Consider the following 21,014-nt stretch of genomic DNA (forward strand, 5'->3'; position numbering starts at 1 on the left):
GACCAGGAACTGGGGACCAGGAACTGGGGACCAGGAACTGGGGACCAGGAACTGGGGACCAGGAACTGGGGACCAGGAACTGGGGACCAGGAACTGGGGACCAGGAACTGGGGACCAGGAACTGGGGACCAGGAACTGGGGACCAGGAACTGGGGACCAGGAACTGGGGACCAGGAACTGGGGACCAGGAACTGGGGACCAGGAACTGGGGACCAGGAACTGGGGACCAGGAACTGGGGACCAGGAACTGGGGACCAGGAACTGGGGACCAGGAACTGGGGACCAGGAACTGGGGACCAGGAACTGGGGACCAGGAACTGGGGACCAGGAACTGGGGACCAGGAACTGGGGACCAGGAACTGGGGACCAGGAACTGGGGACCAGGAACTGGGGACCAGGAACTGGGGACCAGGAACTGGGGACCAGGAACTGGGGACCAGGAACTGGGGACCAGGAACTGGGGACCAGGAACTGGGGACCAGGAACTGGGGACCAGGAACTGGGGACCAGGAACTGGGGACCAGGAACTGGGGACCAGGAACTGGGGACCAGGAACTGGGGACCAGGAACTGGGGACCAGGAACTGGGGACCAGGAACTGGGGACCAGGAACTGGGGACCAGGAACTGGGGACCAGGAACTGGGGACCAGGAACTGGGGACCAGGAACTGGGGACCAGGAACTGGGGACCAGGAACTGGGGACCAGGAACTGGGGACCAGGAACTGGGGACCAGGAACTGGGGACCAGGAACTGGGGACCAGGAACTGGGGACCAGGAACTGGGGACCAGGAACTGGGGACCAGGAACTGGGGACCAGGAACTGGGGACCAGGAACTGGGGACCAGGAACTGGGGACCAGGAACTGGGGACCAGGAACTGGGGACCAGGAACTGGGGACCAGGAACTGGGGACCAGGAACTGGGGACCAGGAACTGGGGACCAGGAACTGGGGACCAGGAACTGGGGACCAGGAACTGGGGACCAGGAACTGGGGACCAGGAACTGGGGACCAGGAACTGGGGACCAGGAACTGGGGACCAGGAACTGGGGACCAGGAACTGGGGACCAGGAACTGGGGACCAGGAACTGGGGACCAGGAACTGGGGACCAGGAACTGGGGACCAGGAACTGGGGACCAGGAACTGGGGACCAGGAACTGGGGACCAGGAACTGGGGACCAGGAACTGGGGACCAGGAACTGGGGACCAGGAACTGGGGACCAGGAACTGGGGACCAGGAACTGGGGACCAGGAACTGGGGACCAGGAACTGGGGACCAGGAACTGGGGACCAGGAACTGGGGACCAGGAACTGGGGACCAGGAACTGGGGACCAGGAACTGGGGACCAGGAACTGGGGACCAGGAACTGGGGACCAGGAACTGGGGACCAGGAACTGGGGACCAGGAACTGGGGACCAGGAACTGGGGACCAGGAACTGGGGACCAGGAACTGGGGACCAGGAACTGGGGACCAGGAACTGGGGACCAGGAACTGGGGACCAGGAACTGGGGACCAGGAACTGGGGACCAGGAACTGGGGACCAGGAACTGGGGACCAGGAACTGGGGACCAGGAACTGGGGACCAGGAACTGGGGACCAGGAACTGGGGACCAGGAACTGGGGACCAGGAACTGGGGACCAGGAACTGGGGACCAGGAACTGGGGACCAGGAACTGGGGACCAGGAACTGGGGACCAGGAACTGGGGACCAGGAACTGGGGACCAGGAACTGGGGACCAGGAACTGGGGACCAGGAACTGGGGACCAGGAACTGGGGACCAGGAACTGGGGACCAGGAACTGGGGACCAGGAACTGGGGACCAGGAACTGGGGACCAGGAACTGGGGACCAGGAACTGGGGACCAGGAACTGGGGACCAGGAACTGGGGACCAGGAACTGGGGACCAGGAACTGGGGACCAGGAACTGGGGACCAGGAACTGGGGACCAGGAACTGGGGACCAGGAACTGGGGACCAGGAACTGGGGACCAGGAACTGGGGACCAGGAACTGGGGACCAGGAACTGGGGACCAGGAACTGGGGACCATCTGTTATCCATGGTCACATGACAGAAACCTTAAAAAAAAACAAGTTCCAAAGATGCCTGTAGGTATGTTGAATAGTACTGCCTCGATACTAACATCTAATTACCCATCCATTTTTCCTTGAAATTAAAAAAAAAAAGCCATCTATAAGCTAGATGTCCAGTAGGAGGCAGGTGCAAATGGACCAGCCGTAGTCTTAATTGCAATCAAGTCGATATAAACCCCTCTTTGTAAACGGCAACTTCATTTTAAACATCTACAGAGACTTTTAGAGTCTATATTTATCAGAGAGAAATAAGGCACTGGTACAGTGGCATGCATCAGACCTATGCCATGCACTCCTAAGATATATGCCTGAGGATGAGAACCTAAAGGCACTAAACCTAAAATAGGTGGTTATGAACCTCAACTTAAGACAGGAGAGACAAATCCTAAATCTTAGTGCAAATATGCTTTTCAGTAGCTGTGTTTTGCTTATCCCCCATAGCTGAACGTGAGAAGCATTCAAGAAATCCAAGCTGGAAATGGAAAAAGAAAATAAAAAAAACAAGGTCCACACTTACAGACAAAAAAAATGTAAAAAATAAAATCAGACAAATCCCCTTTATTCTCTTCTATGCTGTCTTTGCCCACTTAGTGCAGAGGCATACCTTTGTAACTAGGACTTAATTCAGGCACAGATATGATAGCTTTGCAGAATCAAACAATCAACATGCAACTTTCAGCACATACTTACTTTTCAAAGTAAACATTCAAGAATAAGAACTAATTTTTTTACAAGAACTGACAAGCATTATCTAGCTTCTTTATGCTTTGCCAACTTCACCTCATTTTTACATCTCACTTCCAGGAGGCAGGCTTTTATATGAAGCTGTGCTTTCATACACTCAGAAAAAAAAACAAAGCGATTATATCTTTGACAAGCCAGACTGCACGAGCATGGCAATTATACCATACTGTATGTCTCCTGAGGGACAGGAGTTAATCACATCACAACATCATTTTGAGAAGATAAGCAATATCTTAGATGTTTTAAGGTTTTCCCTGTTCTGTACATCTAGCTGACCAAATTGGTGCCATAAACGACTGCTACCTGTGGAAAGCAGATTTGATTAAGTGAAGATAATCTGTGATATTGTTCTTTAGTCTTAGTAGCGGATGCTAGTTTTGATAACATCAATATATTGGAGGACTCAGGGCCCTGTTACAGACACGGTCAAAGAAATTCTCAGGCTCCCCAACCCATATCAAATTTTTAACCCAGGAGCACTTACCTGCCAGCTTCGGAATTTTACTTAGTATCACACAACTTCATGGGGAAGTAGCACCACCAGGGTTTTCCCATTCTGAGTAGTCACCACCGATGTTACTAGCTCATAGAGTGTCCCAAACTATTTCACAGAGATTGTAGAAAACACGATGAAAAAGCAGCCTACTTAGGAACACTGATTCCATTTCACCAGGACAGTAGAAAAGCACCCTAAGTAACCTGAACCTCATACTCCCCTGGAGTGGCAAGTCTTCCCATACTCCTCATGCTTCCTTTATAGCAAAGGTCAAATGATCCCCACCTGGCAGATTTCACTTCACATGTGTGGAGTCATGAGACCTTGTGGAATAGGCTCATCAACCTAGGTTTCGATGTTTAAGGTTCCATTGCTCCTTATTGCTAATAGAAATAACCTGGCTTAGTGGTTAGAGTTGACCTAATGAATTAAATACAAAAGGCACGTAAGGCTCATATTTCTGCTAGTCATTCTGTGAGGAAAATTAGTATAGAGCCTGTTAAAATAAGATCAATAAACTTAAATAAAATAAAAAAGAAAATGACCTAAAAGGCAAAATTGCCGTCAGAGATTTTCATCTGTCTAGTCACGACAGATAAAGAATATTGTTGCGAAGCACGGACGAAAGCACGACAGACGCCAGCAGAGTCAGATCATGCTTCACCATTTTATTGCCCGAATAGCCCAACTTTTATAGTGAATTTTACAGGGGTGGACAGTGTTTCAGACAAGATTATTGGTCAAAAGCACCCAGACAAACCGTTAAGAAAATAACACCACCTGCAAGAAAAGAACCCCCCCTTTTGATTAGAAGTTAGGAAAACAACCCCCTTTGTGCTTAACGGTCGCGTAGACCTAGTCCTTGAGGCCAGCTGCTGATAACAATATTTTCTGAGTTCCTTATTTGGGTGATGTGGGAGTCATTGCCGTGGGAGCTTCTCACAGTTACTCTGGCAGCTTGGTTTGCTCAGCTACAGCAGGCCCTGAGATTTCTAAGGCCTACCCCTGGTTGCTTAAAGCAAGCTTAGATCGAACAATTATGCCAATTCCCAACAATTCCCCCGTTTTCTTTTTGTACAAGCAGTACTTGGTTTTACAGCAGATGTCAAATACGTAACATAACACAACTATACAACTTAACCCTAATAACACCACAATTACTATAAGCACTTAATGGTAACACAATTTAATAGTAAGCAACACAACTTAATAGTAACACACTTAAACCTAATCACTTGATGGTCATCAAAGGCTGTTCTTGACAGTCCTTGAGGTGTCACAGCCCACGTCATTGTCAGAATGATTATCAGGAACCTCTTCTTGGTCGTCTTCAGCGTATGCAGATTCTAAAACTGCTTCAGTCCACTTTACAGTGATCCACTGGATACCTGTTCCCGGCACCACTTCAAAATCCCTATAACATTTTGCAAGTAACCCTTTAACCACATTTATCACAATACTACGTGTAATGATAATTGACACCACAATGAACAGAATCCTTAATGCCCCTTTGACTAATCCCAGTAACCATCTATGCATTGTTTCAAACAAATCAGTGAACCATTGATTGAAAGGATTGATATCATATTGAATCTTTCTAATAAATCTGTCTTTCTATGATTTTTGCCGGCACCAATTACCTATGCTTTTAGCCTGCACTGTGGTTATATCCCGGGATCCTACACTATGGCAACAATAACCTGTACTATGGCTATATCCCAGGATCCTGCACCATGGCAACAATAACCTGGACTATGGCTATATGTGCTCTCACTCACACAGTACACGGTACAATCACACATACAGAGCACAATCGTACACCCAGAGGCCTCTGGCACATCTCACTCTCAATCATACCACAACCTCAATCATACCACAAGAATATAATTTAGAATGATAAGCAAACAAACAAGCATTGTCTCTCATTGTGCTCCTCATGAAGTGACTTGCAACACTTTGTTTTAAAACCTTACCCTTACACAAATACTTTCAACACAAAATACCTGGACATTTAAGAATAACACATACAATCATTAATACTCCAGTTAGTATCCCTCCAGCAGCTGAAAACCTACTGTTTGTCTGCAGCTACAGGAGATCTTTGTCTGCTCCTGCGGTGAGCAGCTGAGAGTGGAGTCCCCTCCGAACAAAACGCTCAGGGTGCACCTAGGGGCATCCACACCGCAGCCGATCCCCGCAGACGAGCAGTTGTTACGTGCGGCCACAGATGCCACTCCAAGCACTAAAATTGCCAATGCCGCTCTAGCTGCAACCCCACACAATTCAACATTATCATTGCTATCCGGTGCAAGCAATGCCCATTTATGTCTGGTGATTTCATGCAACTGCAACAAGCTAGAAGCAAATACAATGAGTTTGTCTAAGTAACATGGACTTCTGATAGCATTTGCAGTGATACCTTGCCAGGCCCTATCCCCACAAACCAGAAAAACATGAGGAGGTAAGGCCAAAGCTGTACAATTGTTCCAAACACTGTAGTTGTTACCCCTTGTCTCCATGCTATGAACCCCTAAACCCTGCTTAGCAGCGTCATTGTAATCACAGGTGTTATTTGTATTTTTGTACCAGTATGGCCTTTTCCAGGTTCCTGTAGCAGGAATCATCTGATATCCACGGCTACATTCACATTTGCAGCCACCTTTCAGGTTGATACGTATTTGACTACAGATACCAGGGTTTTGACATTCATCAATGTCTCCACAGTTTCTCTTGTCTACAAACTCAAACTCAGCTGGACAGTCACATTCATTTATGTTGCATTCCTTCAGGGGCTCATCACCCCAGTCCTTGCAGTCTCTCTGCTGGTTACACACTTTATTGATATCTATGCATTCTCCACTTTTGCACTTGAATTTGCCAGGTCCAGAGCACTGAATAACATCGTTACAGTTTGCTTCATCAGTGCCATCCAGACAGTCTTTCACACCACTGCACTGCCTGCTTCCATGGACACAGTTCCCATCTTCACATCTGAACTGGTCTGGCCTGCAGGTCTGAGAAGGGCAGTTAATTTCATCACTTCCATCCTTGCAATCAGGATCTCTGTCACAGTCTTTTTCACCTGAGCCGCACTGCACCTCACTCACATAACACTTCACCAGAGGTGCAGGCTGGCGGCCACACTGCTCCAAAGATTCATCTGAGTGGTCGGAGCAGTTATCTTGACCATTGCAGACAAAGCTTTTGGAAATACATTGCCCACTACTGCATGTAAATTCTGCTGCACTACAAGTCACAATGCCACAATTCTCTTCATCTTCTGCACTGTCACAGTCCATTTCACCATCACATTTCCAGGACACTGGTGCCCGCCGCCCCGCACCTGTGTCACTTATACTACTGCTATTACCCGTGCCGTCAGTGTCAGTGGCATCCTCCTGGTACCGTTTCTGTCTTTGCCGCCCCTTACTCTCCCCCTTTTCTTTTTGCCACTGACCATTCACCACAAATGGATGAGACACATGATTACTAGTTAGGAAAGAGCGTGTAACATCTGCTATACGGCTGCAGGTGATCTGCTGGTTTTGGTAATACTCTAGCTGCCTCTCTGCCAGGTCCATGCGCTGCAGCAGGTTCTCAATGAAGTGCTGGAGCCTGGCTTTTCCCCGCAATTCTTTTTCTGCCTCCTCCTCAAACTCGCTGAGGCGCTGCTTCAAGGCCGCAATCATCTCCACTGCCACGTCCACCTGCCTGCTGAGCACCCGCTCCCTCCGCTGCACCTCCTGCTGCTTCTGCGAGAGCTGCACGAAGGCCGCCTGCACCTCCAGCAGCTCCGCCGTCTTCTGGGCCAGCTCCCCGGTCAGCCTGTCGAGCCACTTCTCCATCGTCTTGTCCACGGCCTCCACCATTCTGCTGAACTTCGCCCTGACACGCGCGCAGCGGCCGAACTGACCGCGCTCCCCACAGCGCGGGCAGCAGAACGGCAGCGCCGGGCCGGCCACGGGCAGCGGCTCCGGCCATGGGAAGCCGCCCTGCTCTGCGCCGTCCTGCTGCATCCTCTGCCTCAGCGGGGCGGGCTTGAGAAACTTCGGGCACAGGGACTGGGACCGGCCCCAGCCAAGAGGTGGCCGCCCGCGGCTGTGCTGCCCCGGCCGGTGCCGGTGCCGGCGCCGGGGCCGGGAGCGGAGCGGCCGCGGGAGGTGTTTGCGACTCTTCCCGCTGTTCCGGCTGTTTCCCGGCACGTTGCGTCGACATGCCGCTTCCTTGTGATTGTTCGACTGACAATTTGAGCACCATACTGCCCCAGCTTTGCAGTGTCGTCTCACGTGTTTTGCTCTTGGCTTGGACTGGCGCACGCTTCGTTGGGTTAGAAACTGGCTGGATAGCCGGGCCCAAAGAGTTGTGGTAAATGGAGCCAAGTCCAGTTGGAGGCCAGTCACTAGTGGCGTCCCCCAGGGCTCGGTGCTGGGGCCGGTCCTCTTTAACATCTTCATCAATGATCTGGACGAGGGCATTGAGTGCACTCTCAGTAAGTTTGCAGATGACACCAAGCTAGGTGCGTGTGTCGATCTGCTCGAGGGTAGGAAGGCTCTGCAGGAGGATCTGGATAGGCTGCACCGATGGGCTGAGGTCAACTGTATGAAGTTCAACAAGGCCAAGTGCCGGGTCCTCCACCTGGGGTGCAATAACCCCAAGCAGAACTACAGGCTGGGAGAGGAATGGTTGTAGAGCTGCCAGGCGGAGAAGGACCTGGGAGTGATGGTGGACAGTCGGCTGACTATGAGCCAGCAGTGTGCTCAGGTGGCCAAGAAGGCCAACGGCATCCTGGCTTGTATCAGAAACACTGTGACCAGCAGGGCTAGGGAGGTGATCGTCCCCCTGTTCTCGGCTCTGGTGAGGCCGCACCTCGAGTACTGTGTTCAGTTTTGGGCCCCTCGCTACAAGAAGGACATCGAGGTGCTTGAGCGGGTCCAAAGAAGGGCGACGAAGCTGGTGAGGGGCCTGGAGAGTAAGTCCTATGAGGAGCGGCTGAAGGAGCTGGGCTTGTTCAGCCTAGAGAAGAGGAGGCTCAGGGGTGACCTTATTGCTCTGTATAAGTACATTAAAGGAGGCTGTAGAGAGGTGGGGGTTGGCCTGTTCTCCCATGTGCCTGGTGACAGGACGAGGGGGAATGGGCTAAAGATACGCCAGGGGAGTTTTAGGTTAGATGTTAGGAAGAATTTCTTTACTGAAAGGGTTGTGAGGCACTGGAACGGGCTGCCCAGGGAGGTGGTGGAGTCACCATCCCTGGAAGTCTTCAAAAGACATTTAGATGTAGAGCTTAGGGATATGGTTTAGTGGGGACTGTTAGTGTTAGGTTAGAGGTTGGACTCGATGATCTTGAGGTCTCTTCCAACCTAGAAATTCTGTGATTCTGTGTCCAAAAGCACCACAACGATAACATCAGCAGCGGTGTGGTAATTGGTTACTAAGGGGTGGTACTGGACCACCGGCGGTTTGCAAAGGAGCAAGAGCTGCAAGGACCTGACTCTGTGTAAACTGAACATGCTGTTTCACAGCCTGTGCCTGTTCTTTCATGCTGTCACTTAATTGCTTTACTGCTTCTACTAACATAGCCTGTGGGCCTACTGGTACCTGAGCCATTCTTTCCAACCCTTCCTCGATTGTCCGTGTCCCGGGTAAGGAAGCTAATATAGTGCAGGTAGAGGTGTTGCTATTCTGAATTGCGCACTGTTTTAATATCATGCCCTTGAGGTAATCGGGCACCCCTGCCGCCTGTATGGCGTTTGCTACGCGATCAATAAAAAGCCCAAATGGTTCTTCTCTACCCTGTTTGATTCCCATGTAGGAAGGTATTCCCCCTGGCCCCTTTATCCGATCCAATGCTCTTCTAGCCGTTCTCATTGATTCCTTGGCTTTATCAGGTCCCAGCAATGCCTGTGCTTCTGTCCTAAAATACGGTCCTATCCCCATCAACTCTTCCAGTGTGACCCCATGTAAAGGGTCCCCCGGTGCTCTTATCACTGCAACTGCTTCTTGACAAGCATCGTGCCAATGGGCATTAAATAAGAGCTGCTGGTGTTGGGTTAAAATTAACTTCATTATGTTGCGTATGTCTCCTGGAAGCAAAATATTTGTTCCCCAAATGTAGTCCAGCATGTGTCTCGTAGGTTCACCTTTCAGACCTGAGTCATTTACTGTGGACCGCAGCTGAGTTAACAATTTCCAGTCCAAATTCACTAGATTAACTGTAACATTACCCTGGGCGTCCGGTGGTGAGTATATTACCGGGAAGGCCTCTGGAATCAATTGTGCAGCTATCTCGTGTTCACCCTCACATAGGGCCTCATTTGCTATTTGGTTCCACATCCTCTGCCTCTGTTGAACACCGTCTGTAAACGGGCTTGTGTTTTTTCTGTCTGGTTTTTGCTCTCTTATTTCCTCGTCCATCTGAGGGTTAACACTACCAGCTCTTCCTGGCAATCCCAGTCGCTCTGTAGCGGCAGCAGCGACTCTCTGCTCAGCCTGATGTATAGCTAAGGCGTTAGTGACTGCTTTCCAAGGCTTCGATAATTTTTTAGCAGTCTTATTGTCATTAATAACTTCATCAAACAATTTGTCCCCAAATTTGCGCCACTCTGCTTGTTCAAAAACTGTATCCGGATTGATAAAACAACCCTTTGTTACTCCATATGCTAATAATCCTGGTAAATCCTTTTTGCAGTCTATACCCTGCGTGCTGCGGTTTTCTAAAAAGCATTTGAGCAAATCATATGCCTCCATGCCTTTATTTATGCTGTTGCAGCCTTTGCGAGACACATGACTGACAGGGACCCTCTATAGGTGCTCTCGGGTGCGGGGATTCCGCGTTTACGTCCCGTTATGTCCCATTCACCTGTCAGACTGCGGGTGTGGGGATTATCGTCCCTTTCACCTCCACCGCGATTACTTCAGTGTCCTGCGATTACTTCAATTTCCTGCGCGGTTCCTTTTCCCGCGTCTCTCACCGTGAGTCCCCGCGTCCCCGCGTCCCACCGTTTCCCGCGTCTCTCACCGGGAGTAGCGCGTCTCACCGTGAGTCCTGTGTACAGCGTTTGCGGCTCGGTGTCTGGTCAGCTGCAGCGCCGGTCCGAAGTCCGCTCCGAAGTTCCAGCGGCGCTCCGATGTCCCGCGCCGCTTCGATGTCTCAGTCTCGGCGCTGTGACCCCGGCGCTGGTCCCCGGCAGCACTGGTCCCGGCGCCGCTGGTCACGACGCCGCTGGTCTCCTGGTCTACCTGGGTTCGGATGTGCCGGTGCCGCTGATGTCCCGCTGTGCTGGTGTCCCGCTGCGCTGCGATGTTTGCCCCGGCGCCGCTGCGATGTCCGTGCTCGGCTGCAATGTCTGCTCCGGTGCGATGTCTGTCCCGCTGCGATGTCCTGTTCAGGCCCTGTTCAGGACTCCCACTGCAATGTCCTGTTCAGGTCTCAGCCTGTTCGGGCGCCATTTGTTGCGAAGCACGGACGAAAGCACGACAGACACCAGCAGAGTCAGATCATGCTTCACCATTTTATTGCCCGAATAGCCCAACTTTTATAGTGAATTTTACAGGGGTGGACAGTGTTTCAGACAAGATTATTGGTCAAAAGCACCCAGACAAACCGTTAAGAAAATAACACCACCTGCAAGAAAAGAACCCCCCCTTTTGATTAGAAGTTAGGAAAACAACCCCCTTTGTGCTTAACGGTCGCGTAGACCTAGTCCTTGAGGCCAGCTGCTGATAACAATATTTTCTGAGTTCCTTATTTGGGTGATGTGGGAGTCATTGCCGTGGGAGCTTCTCACAGTTACTCTGGCAGCTTGGTTTGCTCAGCTACAGCAGGCCCTGAGATTTCTAAGGCCTACCCCTGGTTGCTTAAAGCAAGCTTAGATCGAACAATTATGCCAATTCCCAACAGAATATAGCAATCAGAAAGACTTTGCTTGACATTAACGTTGCTTAAATTTGCTTTTCTGAGATCTCTTCTTTATGCCGGACTTTTAAAAATCTAGCGCCGTGACCTCCGACTGCAGTATTTACTTTGGCTGCACATAAACTATCATGTATAAATGCCAGGATACGGATCCTCACTCCCTGTTCAGGTCAAGGACCGGGCTGAAAGTTTTGGCTTCAATTTGGTTACATGACTACATTGCTGTTGTCATGGTTTCCCCTAGCCGGCAGCTAAGCACCACACAGCCGTTTGCACAGCCGTTCATTCGCTCAAGGCTTGTTGGAGCTGTGCCAGGGGCAAGGCCGGGGGATAAGGCAATGGCCCAGCTGAAGTGCATCTACACCAATGCACGCAGCATGGGTAACAAACAGGAGGAGCTGGAAGCCATCGTGCAGCAGGCAGGCTACGACTTGGTTGCCGTCACGGAGACGTGGTAGGACCAGTCTCATGGCTGGAGTGCTGCAATGCCTGGCTATAAGCTCTTCAGAAGGGACAGGCAGCACAGAAGGGGTGGTGGTTTGGCTCTCTATATGAGAGAGTCTTTCGATGTTGTGGAACTCGAGGCTGGGAATGGCAAGGTTGAGTCCCTTTGGGTTAGGATCAGTGGGAAGGCCAACAAGGCTAGCGTCCTGGTCGGGGTCTGTTATAGACCGCCGAACCAGGATGAGGAGACGGATGAGGAGTTCTACAGGCAACTGACAGAAGTTGCAAAATCATCAGCGCTTGTTCTCATGGGGGACTTCATCTTCCCTGACATATCCTGGAAGCACAACACAGCCCAGAGAAAGCAGTCTAGGAGGTTTCTGTGGAAGGTAGTTTCCTGATGCAGCTGGTTAGTGAGCCTACCAGGGGTGGCGCCCCGCTAGACCTTCTCTTCACAAACAGAGAAGGACTGGTGGGAGATGTGGTGGTCGGAAGCTGTCTTGGGCAGAGTGACCACGAAATGGTGGAGTTCTCTATTCTTGGCGAGGCCAGGAAGGGGACCAGTAAAACCGCTGTACTGGAGTTCCGGAGGACTGACTTTGAGCTGCTCAGGACACTGGTTGGTAGAGTCCCTTGGGAGGCGGTTCTGAAGGGCAGAGGAGTCCAGGAAGGCTGGGCGCTCTTCAAGAGGGAAATCTTAATGGCGCAGGAGCGGTCTGTCCCCACGTGCCCAAAGACGAGCCAGTGTGGAAGAAGAACGGCCTGGCTCAACAGAGAGTTGCAGCCTGAGCTTAGGAGAAAAAAGAGGGTTTACAATCTTTGGAAAAAAGGGCGGGACACTGAGGAGGACTATAAGGATGTTACAAGGCTGTGCAGGGACAAAATTAGAAAGGCCTAAGCTCATCTGGAGCTCAACCTGGCTGCTGCCGTTAAAGACAACAAAAAATCTTTTTACAAATATATCAATGCAAAACGGAGGATTAAGGAGAATCTCCATCCTTTACTGGATGCGGGGGGAAACGTTGTTACAAAAGGTGAGGAAAAGGCGGAGGTGCTTAATGCCTTCTTTGCCTCAGTCTTTAGCGGCAATACTGGTTGTTCTCCGGATACCCAGTACCCTGAGCTGGCGGAAGGGGATGGGGAGCAGGATGTGGCCCTCACTATCCACAAATAAATGGTTAGCGACCTGCTATGGCACTTGGATGTGCGCAAGTCGATGGGGCCGGATGGGATCCACCCGAGGGTACTGAGAGAACTGGCAGAGGAGCTGGCCAAGCCGCTTTCCATCATTTATCTGCAGTCCTGGCTATCGGGGGATGTCCCAGTTGACTGGTGGCTAGCAAACATGACGCCCATCTACATGAAGGGCTGGAGGGCAGACCCGGGAAACTATAGGCCTGTCAGTTTGACCTCAGTGCCAGGGAAGCTCATGGAGCAGATTATCTTGAGAGTCATCACGCAGCACTTGCAGGACAAGCAGGCAATCAGGCCCAGTCAGCATGGGTTTATGAAAGGCAGGTCCTGCTTGACGAACCTGATCTCCTTCTATGACAAAGTGATGCGCTTGGTGGATGAGGGAAAGGCTGTGGATGTGGTCTACCTTGACTTCAGCAAGGCTTTTGACACCGTTTCCCACAGCATTCTCCTCAAGAAACTGGCTGCTCTTGGCTTGGACTGGCGTATGCTTTGTTGAGTTAGAAACTGGCTGGATAGCCGGGCCCAAAGAGTCGTGGTGAATGGAGTCAAATCCAGTTGGAGGCCGGTCACTAGTGGCATTCCCCAGGGCTCGGTGCTGGGGCCGGTCCTCTTTAATATCTTCATTGATGATCTGGATGAAGGCATTGAGTGCACCCTCAGTAAGTTCGCAGATGACACCAAGTTAGGTGCGTGTGTCGATCTGCTCAAGGGTAGGAAGGCTCTGCAGGAGGATCTGGATAGGCTGCACCGATGGGCTGAGGTCAACTGCATGACGTTCAACAAGGCCAAGTGCCGGGTCCTGCACCTGGGGTGCAATAACCCCAAGCAGAGCTACAGACTGGGAGAGGAATGGTTGGAAAGCTGCCTGGCAGAGAAGGACCTGGGAGTATTGGTTGATAGTGGGCTGAATATGAGCCAGCAGTGTGCTCAGGTGGCCGAGAAAGCCAACGGCATCCTGGCTTGTATAAGAAGCAGCGTGGCCAGCAGGGCTAGGGAAGTGATTGTCCCCCTGTACTTGTCTCTGGTGAGGCCGCACCTCGAGTACTGTGTTCAGTTTTGGGCCCCTCTCTACAAGAAGGACATCGAAGTGCTTGAGTGAGTCCAGAGAAGGGCAATGAAGCTGGTGAGGGGTCTGGAGAACAAGTCCCACGAGGAGCGGCTGAGGGAGCCGCTTGTTCCTCCCGGAGAAGAGGAGGCTCGGGGCGACCTTATTGCTCTCTACAGGTACCTTAAAGGCGGCTGTAGCGAGGTGGGGGTTGGTCTGTTCTCCCACGTGCCTGGTGACAGGACGAGGGGGAATGGGCTAAAGTTGCCCCAGGGGAGTTTTAGGTTGGATCTTAGGAAGAACTTCTTTACCAAAAGGGTTGTTAGACATTGGAACAGGCTGCTCAGGGAAGTGGTGGAGTCACCATCCCTGGGTGTCTTTAAAAGACATTTAGATGTAGAGCTCAGTGATATGGTTTAGTGGAGGACTGGTTAGTGTTAGGTCAGAGGTTGGACTCGATGATCTTGGAGGTCTCTTCCAACCTAGATAGTTCTGTGCTTCTGTTGCAGTCTCCCAGCTCAGAGCCAGCCACCTATTAGTCTGGCGCAACGGATTTGTGTGTTCCTTGCACTAGCTGTTCCTTCACCTCCTCTTCACGTACAAGGACACGCATCTCTTTCACGCTCCTTCAGGAGTAAACAAGCCAGGAGAGATTAAAGCCTCTTTCTTCAGGTCAGTTATATCCCTGCCTTTGGTTTCAGTGAGAATTCAGGCCCTAAAAACTCAAGTGTCTTCTGGACGGTGTTTCTTCTGGTAGGATGATTTCATTTCTCTTTTGAAGGCTTACGGGGATGTAGTAGCAAAAGCAAAGGCATAAAACGGTACCTGAGGCACAGGCTACTTTTCAGCCTGCAGCAGACTACAGGTATGATATCATCCTTTGATATCATACCTATATCATATATCATGTTACCATATCAAGAAACGTAGAAAACTGCCTGTTGCTTCTCGGGTTTAAAGTTTTCCCTTAAAAGGTGTATGCAAAGGTGTAATCAGCTGTCTGAGTACAATTCTCACGTATACATGAGCATTTTCCTCTCCCCTTCCCAACTTGGAGTGCAACACTTTTCATCATACTGTTATAAATTCCGAGTCAACTTAGCTTTATGAGATTTATTTATGGGGTTAATAAAAAAGGCAAGTAAAGAGCGCTGGGTGCGCGGGGAGTCTGGGCTCCTCCAACACGCACACACGTTACATCAGGCGGCAGCTTTTTCTGCTCCTAGGCTAATACATGTTCATTACTACTTCTAGAAAAGGCAGTGTTATTATAATTAGTTCCTGGATTCTGAACCCTCCCACTGGCACATGCATATCAGTCCCCGGTGGTCCCTCTGGGGGTCTCTCGTGCTGAAGGCTCATAGTCTTCCTCCCAGGCTTTGTCCTTCTCCTTCTCCTTTGTCCATCTTGGCTAGATATCAGGCTTGCCTCTAACTCTATACAAAAAAGAGAGAGAAGCACACCTTTCTACTCTGTCAGCTACTGGCAGACCTAGAGAGAAAAAAAAAAAAAAACAGTTGTTAATTAAAAAGTAATGTTGTTTTAAGGCATTTCACCAAATATGTTAATATTTGGTAGAAACCAGACAACAAATGAAAGGGAAGAAGAAACAGTAGAAGGTACTTGCATGACCTTAATTTACACGGCAATGGACAACAACGACAACCTGCAATGATTCAGAAGTGCCTTACACTATTCACCCTTGAGACAGAAAACTGGGATTCCCATATGATGTAAGGGGAGTGCAATCCCTCTCAAAATACAAGAGCCTGGGGGACGCTACTGAGTACTGAAAATGTTAAGGGTAGGCAGCACCGAACTCAACAGAGAAGGGAGGCCGAGTCTCCCTGGCTGTTCACGTAACAGACAAGAGCCTCAGCTTTTAGCCCTAAGCAATGATTCGTAGTGCCAGGCGGGGAACTAGTTCTTCTTAAGCCAGGGATCGTTTCAGCATCTTTAAAGCTACAGAAAGGCTTGAAGGCTCTGTGGAATCATGTTCCTGGCGCAAAAATCTGGGGACCAGGACTGGGCAAGTGGGGCACAAGTGTGCTGGGGAGCAAGCTCTCAGGGCTGATTACCAGGGCTTTAAACCAGGTTTGATGGGGGAAGGGAGGGGAGCTAAAGGTGACAGAGAAGGGCTGGGGGAAGTCCTCACTACTGTTATAAATGGCTCAGTCTTCAAAATAGGACTATAATCAAAGTTTACAATTTATTAAAGGAATAGAGGTAAGCAAACTGCGCTGGGTGCGCCGGGAATCTCTGCTCCACCAAGATGCACACCAGTTACATCAAGCAGCTGATTTTTATGCTCCTAGGCTAACACATATTCATTACTGCTTCTAAAAAAAAAACCACAGGGTTATTATAATTAGTTTCCGGAATCCAAACCCTCCTACTGGAGCATGCGTAACAGTCTCCGGTGGTCCCTCTGGGGGTCTCTCATGCTGAAGGCTCATAGTCTTCCTCCCTCTGGTCCTTCTCCTTTGTCCAGCTCGGCTGTAAGAGACTTGTGCAGCATCCCCTGCAAGCTTTGTCTTTTAGTCGTTCTTCAGCTTTCCCTGTCTCCTTAGTCTCCTGGCCAGATACCAGAGACTTGCATAGTGTCCCATGCAATAGTCATAATAGTTAGCAGCTATTCTGAACCCCCCCAGATATCAGAGACTTCAAGTAAAAGCCTACAAATACATTTCCCTTCAAGCTCTCTATTGACACGAATTGCTAAACCATTCCTTTGCAAGGTACAAGAACTACATACATGTACACTAACCACTCTGTTTTTCTTAGACTTGTGCTTATAGAAGGGACTGTAGGACAGAAGGTCACATTCATCATACCATGCAGCCCTAGCATTGTTCCATATTGACACGAATCAGATGAACACATTTCACACTACTGTCACTGTTGAAGACAGGGGAAAAACTTCTGAGCTCTCCCATAGGATTGTCTGGCTGACTGGCTGAGCTCAGAGGGTGGTGATTGGCAGTGCCGAGTCCGACTGGAGTCCCGTGACTAGCGGTGTTCACTAGGGGTCGGTGCTGGGTCCAGTCTTGTTCAATATCTTCATTGACAACCTTGATAAGGGAATAGTGTCTGCCCTCAGCAAGTACACTGATGATACAAAGCTGGGAGGAGTGGCTGACACTCCAGAAGGCTGTGCTGCCATTCAGCGAGACCTGGACAGGCTGGAGAGCAGGGCAGGAAGACATCAAATGAGGTTTAACAACAGCAAGTGACGAGTCCTGCACCTTGGAAGGAACAACCACATGTATCAGTACAGGCTGGGGGACGACCTGCTGGAGAGGAGCTCTGAGGAGAAGGACCTGGGGGTCCTGGCAGACGACATGTTGACCATGAGCCAGCAGTGTGCCCTGATGGCCAAGAGGGCCAATGGGATCTGGGCGTGCATTAAAAGGAGCGTGGCCAGCAGGTCAAGGGAGGTGATCTTCCCCCTCTTCTCTGCCCTGGTCTGGGACTCCAGTCACCTGGAGTACTGTGTCTAGTTTGGGCTCCCTGGTACAAAAAAGACAGGGATCTTCTGGAGAAAGTCCAGCAGAGGGCCACAAACATGATACGGGGCCTGGAGGAAAGGCTGAGAGACCTGGACCTGTTGAGCCTTAAGAAGACTGAGAAGGGAATTCATCAATGTGTATAAATACCTGAGGGGTGGAAGACAGAGGGATTTGGCCAACCTCTTTTCAGTGGTTTGTGGGGACAGGACAAGAGGCAATGGCCACAAAATGGAGGACAGGAAATTCCGCACTGACGTGCAAAAGAACTTCTTCATGGTGAGGGTGACAGAGCGGTGGGACAGGCTACCCAGGGAGGTTCTGGAGTCTCCTTTTCTAGAGATATTCAAGGCCCATCTGGATGCCTACCTGGGCAGCCTGCTCTGAGGAACCTGCTTTGGCAGGGGGGTTGGACCCGACGATCTCTTGAGGTCCCTTCCAACCCCTACAATTCTGTGATTCTGTGAAGTGCTTACAAAGTGAATGCAAACCTGTTTGCATTTTTTTTCCCCAAAGACCAGTATCTTTAAACTGTGAATCATACCAGGTATAAGCATTCTTCACTGCAGAGGGAATAGCTGCTTTTACTTAATGTCATAGAAGTCAACTCTTTCATTTACTTTGTAATTCTAAGAAGAAAAGTTAATAAAATAAGAAAACCCTAATAAAAAACAAACACAGGGATAAAATATTTTAAAAATAATAATTGGAAAAGTACATGTGTGTGTTTCTGCTTACAGCTAGCTATTAATCAAATAATTTGATTCTTTGGCTTTTAAATTGATTCACAACTGTGGTGCCTACACAGTATAGCGAGAACACAATGTTATTTGGGTGGTTATACAGACTCCGACAATATTATTAAATGCTTTCACTAGATATACCATGAACTCACTGCAACTACATCACCTGCTGGCAGGGACTAGTACCCGTGAGCTCTCTCTGATTTCCCATTCTGCTGGGAAAGGAATCTTTTTTCCTGACTCATGCTGTGTAAACAGGTGCCATCAAATAAAAAGGCATATGGCATCAACGTGACAGCACCATCTCGCAAGAAGGGCTTCCTGTGGCTGGTGGCACATGTACCATCACTCAGGCTGTCCCTCTGAATGTGCTGAGAGAGAGCAAATAACGAGACCTGAGCATCCCTGTCAGAGGGAGTGTGAGGATGAGACCAGGAAACAAACAGTCTGCTTTGAGGTGCAGCCACTGGGAGTCAAATAATTACCCCTGAGAAATGAGCTTATGTTTTGAAAGCAGCTGAATGACACGGGGAGACTGTGTCCTCCCATGAATTGTACTATTCAATTTCTCTGCTTAAATGTGAAAAGCAGAGCAGGGACCGGAAGGATGGAATTCATTGAACAAGAAAGGGAAAGGACAGGTTAATACTGAATAGCTGCAGTGCAGTGAGGTTTCCCTTTTTCTTTTCCCACGTTGATGCTCTTATTATCAGATTACGGAATGAAGCCACCATCTGCTCATTACTTTTCTGGCCTTCTCATCTTGCAGTCCCTTTTCTGTAGAGTGTCACCCTTGAATTCTTCATCAGGATGAGTGGAGAACACCTTCAGTTTTATAGAGGGTCTCGTCTTTTGTTTGTGGACATGCTTTAGGAGATGTAGGTTTCAATTCTAGGAAGGTGAAACGACACGCATCTCCCAAGCCTGCACTTCCCCAATGAAGGCTTGAAAGAGCAGACAGCAGCACAGGCTGAATACCAGAGACCAGCTTTTTCAAAGCCCCTACACTCAAGGTCCCAAGTATACAGAGCCTGAGGTAGGGTCAAGGCCCTGGTTTCTGACTTCTAGAAAGGAGCAGGAGTTCATCCATCTCTTCTTGCTTGGTGTCTTTCACAGCTTCTTGCTCAGTGCGTGGGCCTCTTCAATTGCTTGGAAAGCATTTGGTTTTCTGTGCTGGTGGACGAAGCCATGTAGCTAAGTGTAGCAGCCCTGATCACCCTGCTGGAGCCAAGCAGCTAGTCCATAAGTGCACGAGGTGGATGGGATCTCTTATCTCTATCCCAATGTAAATCACAATCCTTGCAACTCTAATGGAGCATGGTTATGGAAAGTCTGGCAATTGAAAACAAACAAAAAGAAAAAAAAGAACTCCTAACCTAGTGACTCTATATACCTTAAAAACAAACAAACAAACAAAAAAAAAAAACACACACTCAAAACACTGGAGAAACTCATGAACATTATTATGTAAACATACATTGGAAGAAACTGCATGAGCATGCTTTATGTAGAGCTCTCTTTGGAGACTTATCATATGTGTTTATATGCATTTCTGAGATACCTCAGGGCATGTCTGCTGCACAGTGCAGTGGAGATGCACAAGCTAAAGGTAACTCTAAATGAACTAAATCTGGTACCAGAAACCATACAGCCACTCTAAGGGTAAATCTGCTCTGTTATACCTTGTTTCATCAGGTTAACACAGCTCTGTGGATGGGCTAACATGATCACATTGCTTCTGCTATCTGAATTAACTCATGTCAATTATCTTTGTGTATATCAACATTGAATGCTTCTGTCTTCTTCTTCTTCTTTTTTTTTTCTTTTTTCTTTTTTCTTTTTTATATATATGCCCCAAATGATATCTTAGACCTTAGAATAAAATAACATTCAATTCACACAAAATTAAATCAGCTTGAGAAGTTGTACCTTCAGATAAGGCAAATTTAAAATATAGATTTCTACATACTGAAAATACAGAAACCAGTGGCAATTCAACTGAGACTAATAGCAATTAAACTAAACATAATTATATCTTTGAAACTTGCACAAAGGGAGGAAGGATAATGTGCCCAACACATTCATATTCAGCAGCTTAATGTTGTGCATGAATACGCCATTAGTAAGCCATAGGAAAAACAGTCAAGTTGTTTTCCCTTAGCAGTTTTTGTTACTGTGCTTGAAATAATACAAGTTAAAAATCATCTGCATGCTACATTCCCTGGACTGGCTCCTCACCTGGTGTGAGCAGTCACAGCTCCATCAGCTCCTATTTTTCTACAAGCAAAGAACAGAGGTTTGCATGTAGATGCTCACTGAAAGTATCCAATACTACTGGAAAAGCAAATGTAGCAGCCCCAATACCTCACCCAGTAGCTGATTCTTAGTACAAACACCATTTGCAGTTAACACTGCTTCATTAATTAATCATAGAATAATAAATTGGATACTGGTTTCCCTACCTGCTTTATTTGGAATAAGACATCTACACACAAGCAGCTCCCATTAAAGCTAATCAGTGTGACCTTTTAGCATGCTGTAGAATTACAATTTTGTGCAAGGCTCAGATGGTAACTCCAGGCAGCTGCCACAGTGCACCAGCTGTAGGATGTTACTCCACACCTCAGTGACACAAGAAATACACCCACTTAGGTTTCAGTACAAGGTCAGATAAGTTAGCTGGGCCTAGCCATCCAAAGAGGTCTCAGAAAATGAACCGGGATTTGTTCTGAAGCAGAGCAGGATACGGCCATGCAATACCTTCTGCTACCAACTTTTTGTGGCAGCAGCAATGCCTGCTACAGGATGTTAAGAATCAATAGGTAGGATAGAGA

General features: G+C 49.0%; 1 protein-coding gene and 1 long non-coding RNA gene across 3 annotated transcripts in view; both read right to left on the reverse strand.

Moving 5' to 3' along the window:
• Positions 1–7,808, reverse strand: part of LOC140002946 (uncharacterized) — a 34,934-nt gene extending 27,126 nt beyond the window's left edge. For both annotated transcript variants that reach the window (XM_072041037.1, XM_072041036.1), the window contains exon 1: positions 3,322–7,808. In XM_072041037.1, the coding sequence (XP_071897138.1) occupies positions 5,379–7,808 (2,430 nt within the window). In that variant the 3' untranslated portion in view covers positions 3,322–5,378. The remainder of the gene's footprint in view (positions 1–3,321) is intronic.
• Positions 7,809–18,151: 10,343 nt separating this feature from the next.
• LOC119717535 (uncharacterized) lies at positions 18,152–20,889 on the reverse strand. The gene is made up of 2 exons (XR_005267263.2): positions 20,419–20,889; positions 18,152–19,512 (listed from the first exon to the last, which is right to left on the reverse strand). It is a non-coding gene; the product is annotated as an uncharacterized lncRNA (long non-coding RNA).
• Between the last annotated feature and the right edge of the window lie 125 nt (positions 20,890–21,014).

This window comes from Anas platyrhynchos, chromosome 7 (assembly GCF_047663525.1).
Source record: "Anas platyrhynchos isolate ZD024472 breed Pekin duck chromosome 7, IASCAAS_PekinDuck_T2T, whole genome shotgun sequence".
NCBI lineage: Eukaryota > Metazoa > Chordata > Aves > Anseriformes > Anatidae > Anas > Anas platyrhynchos.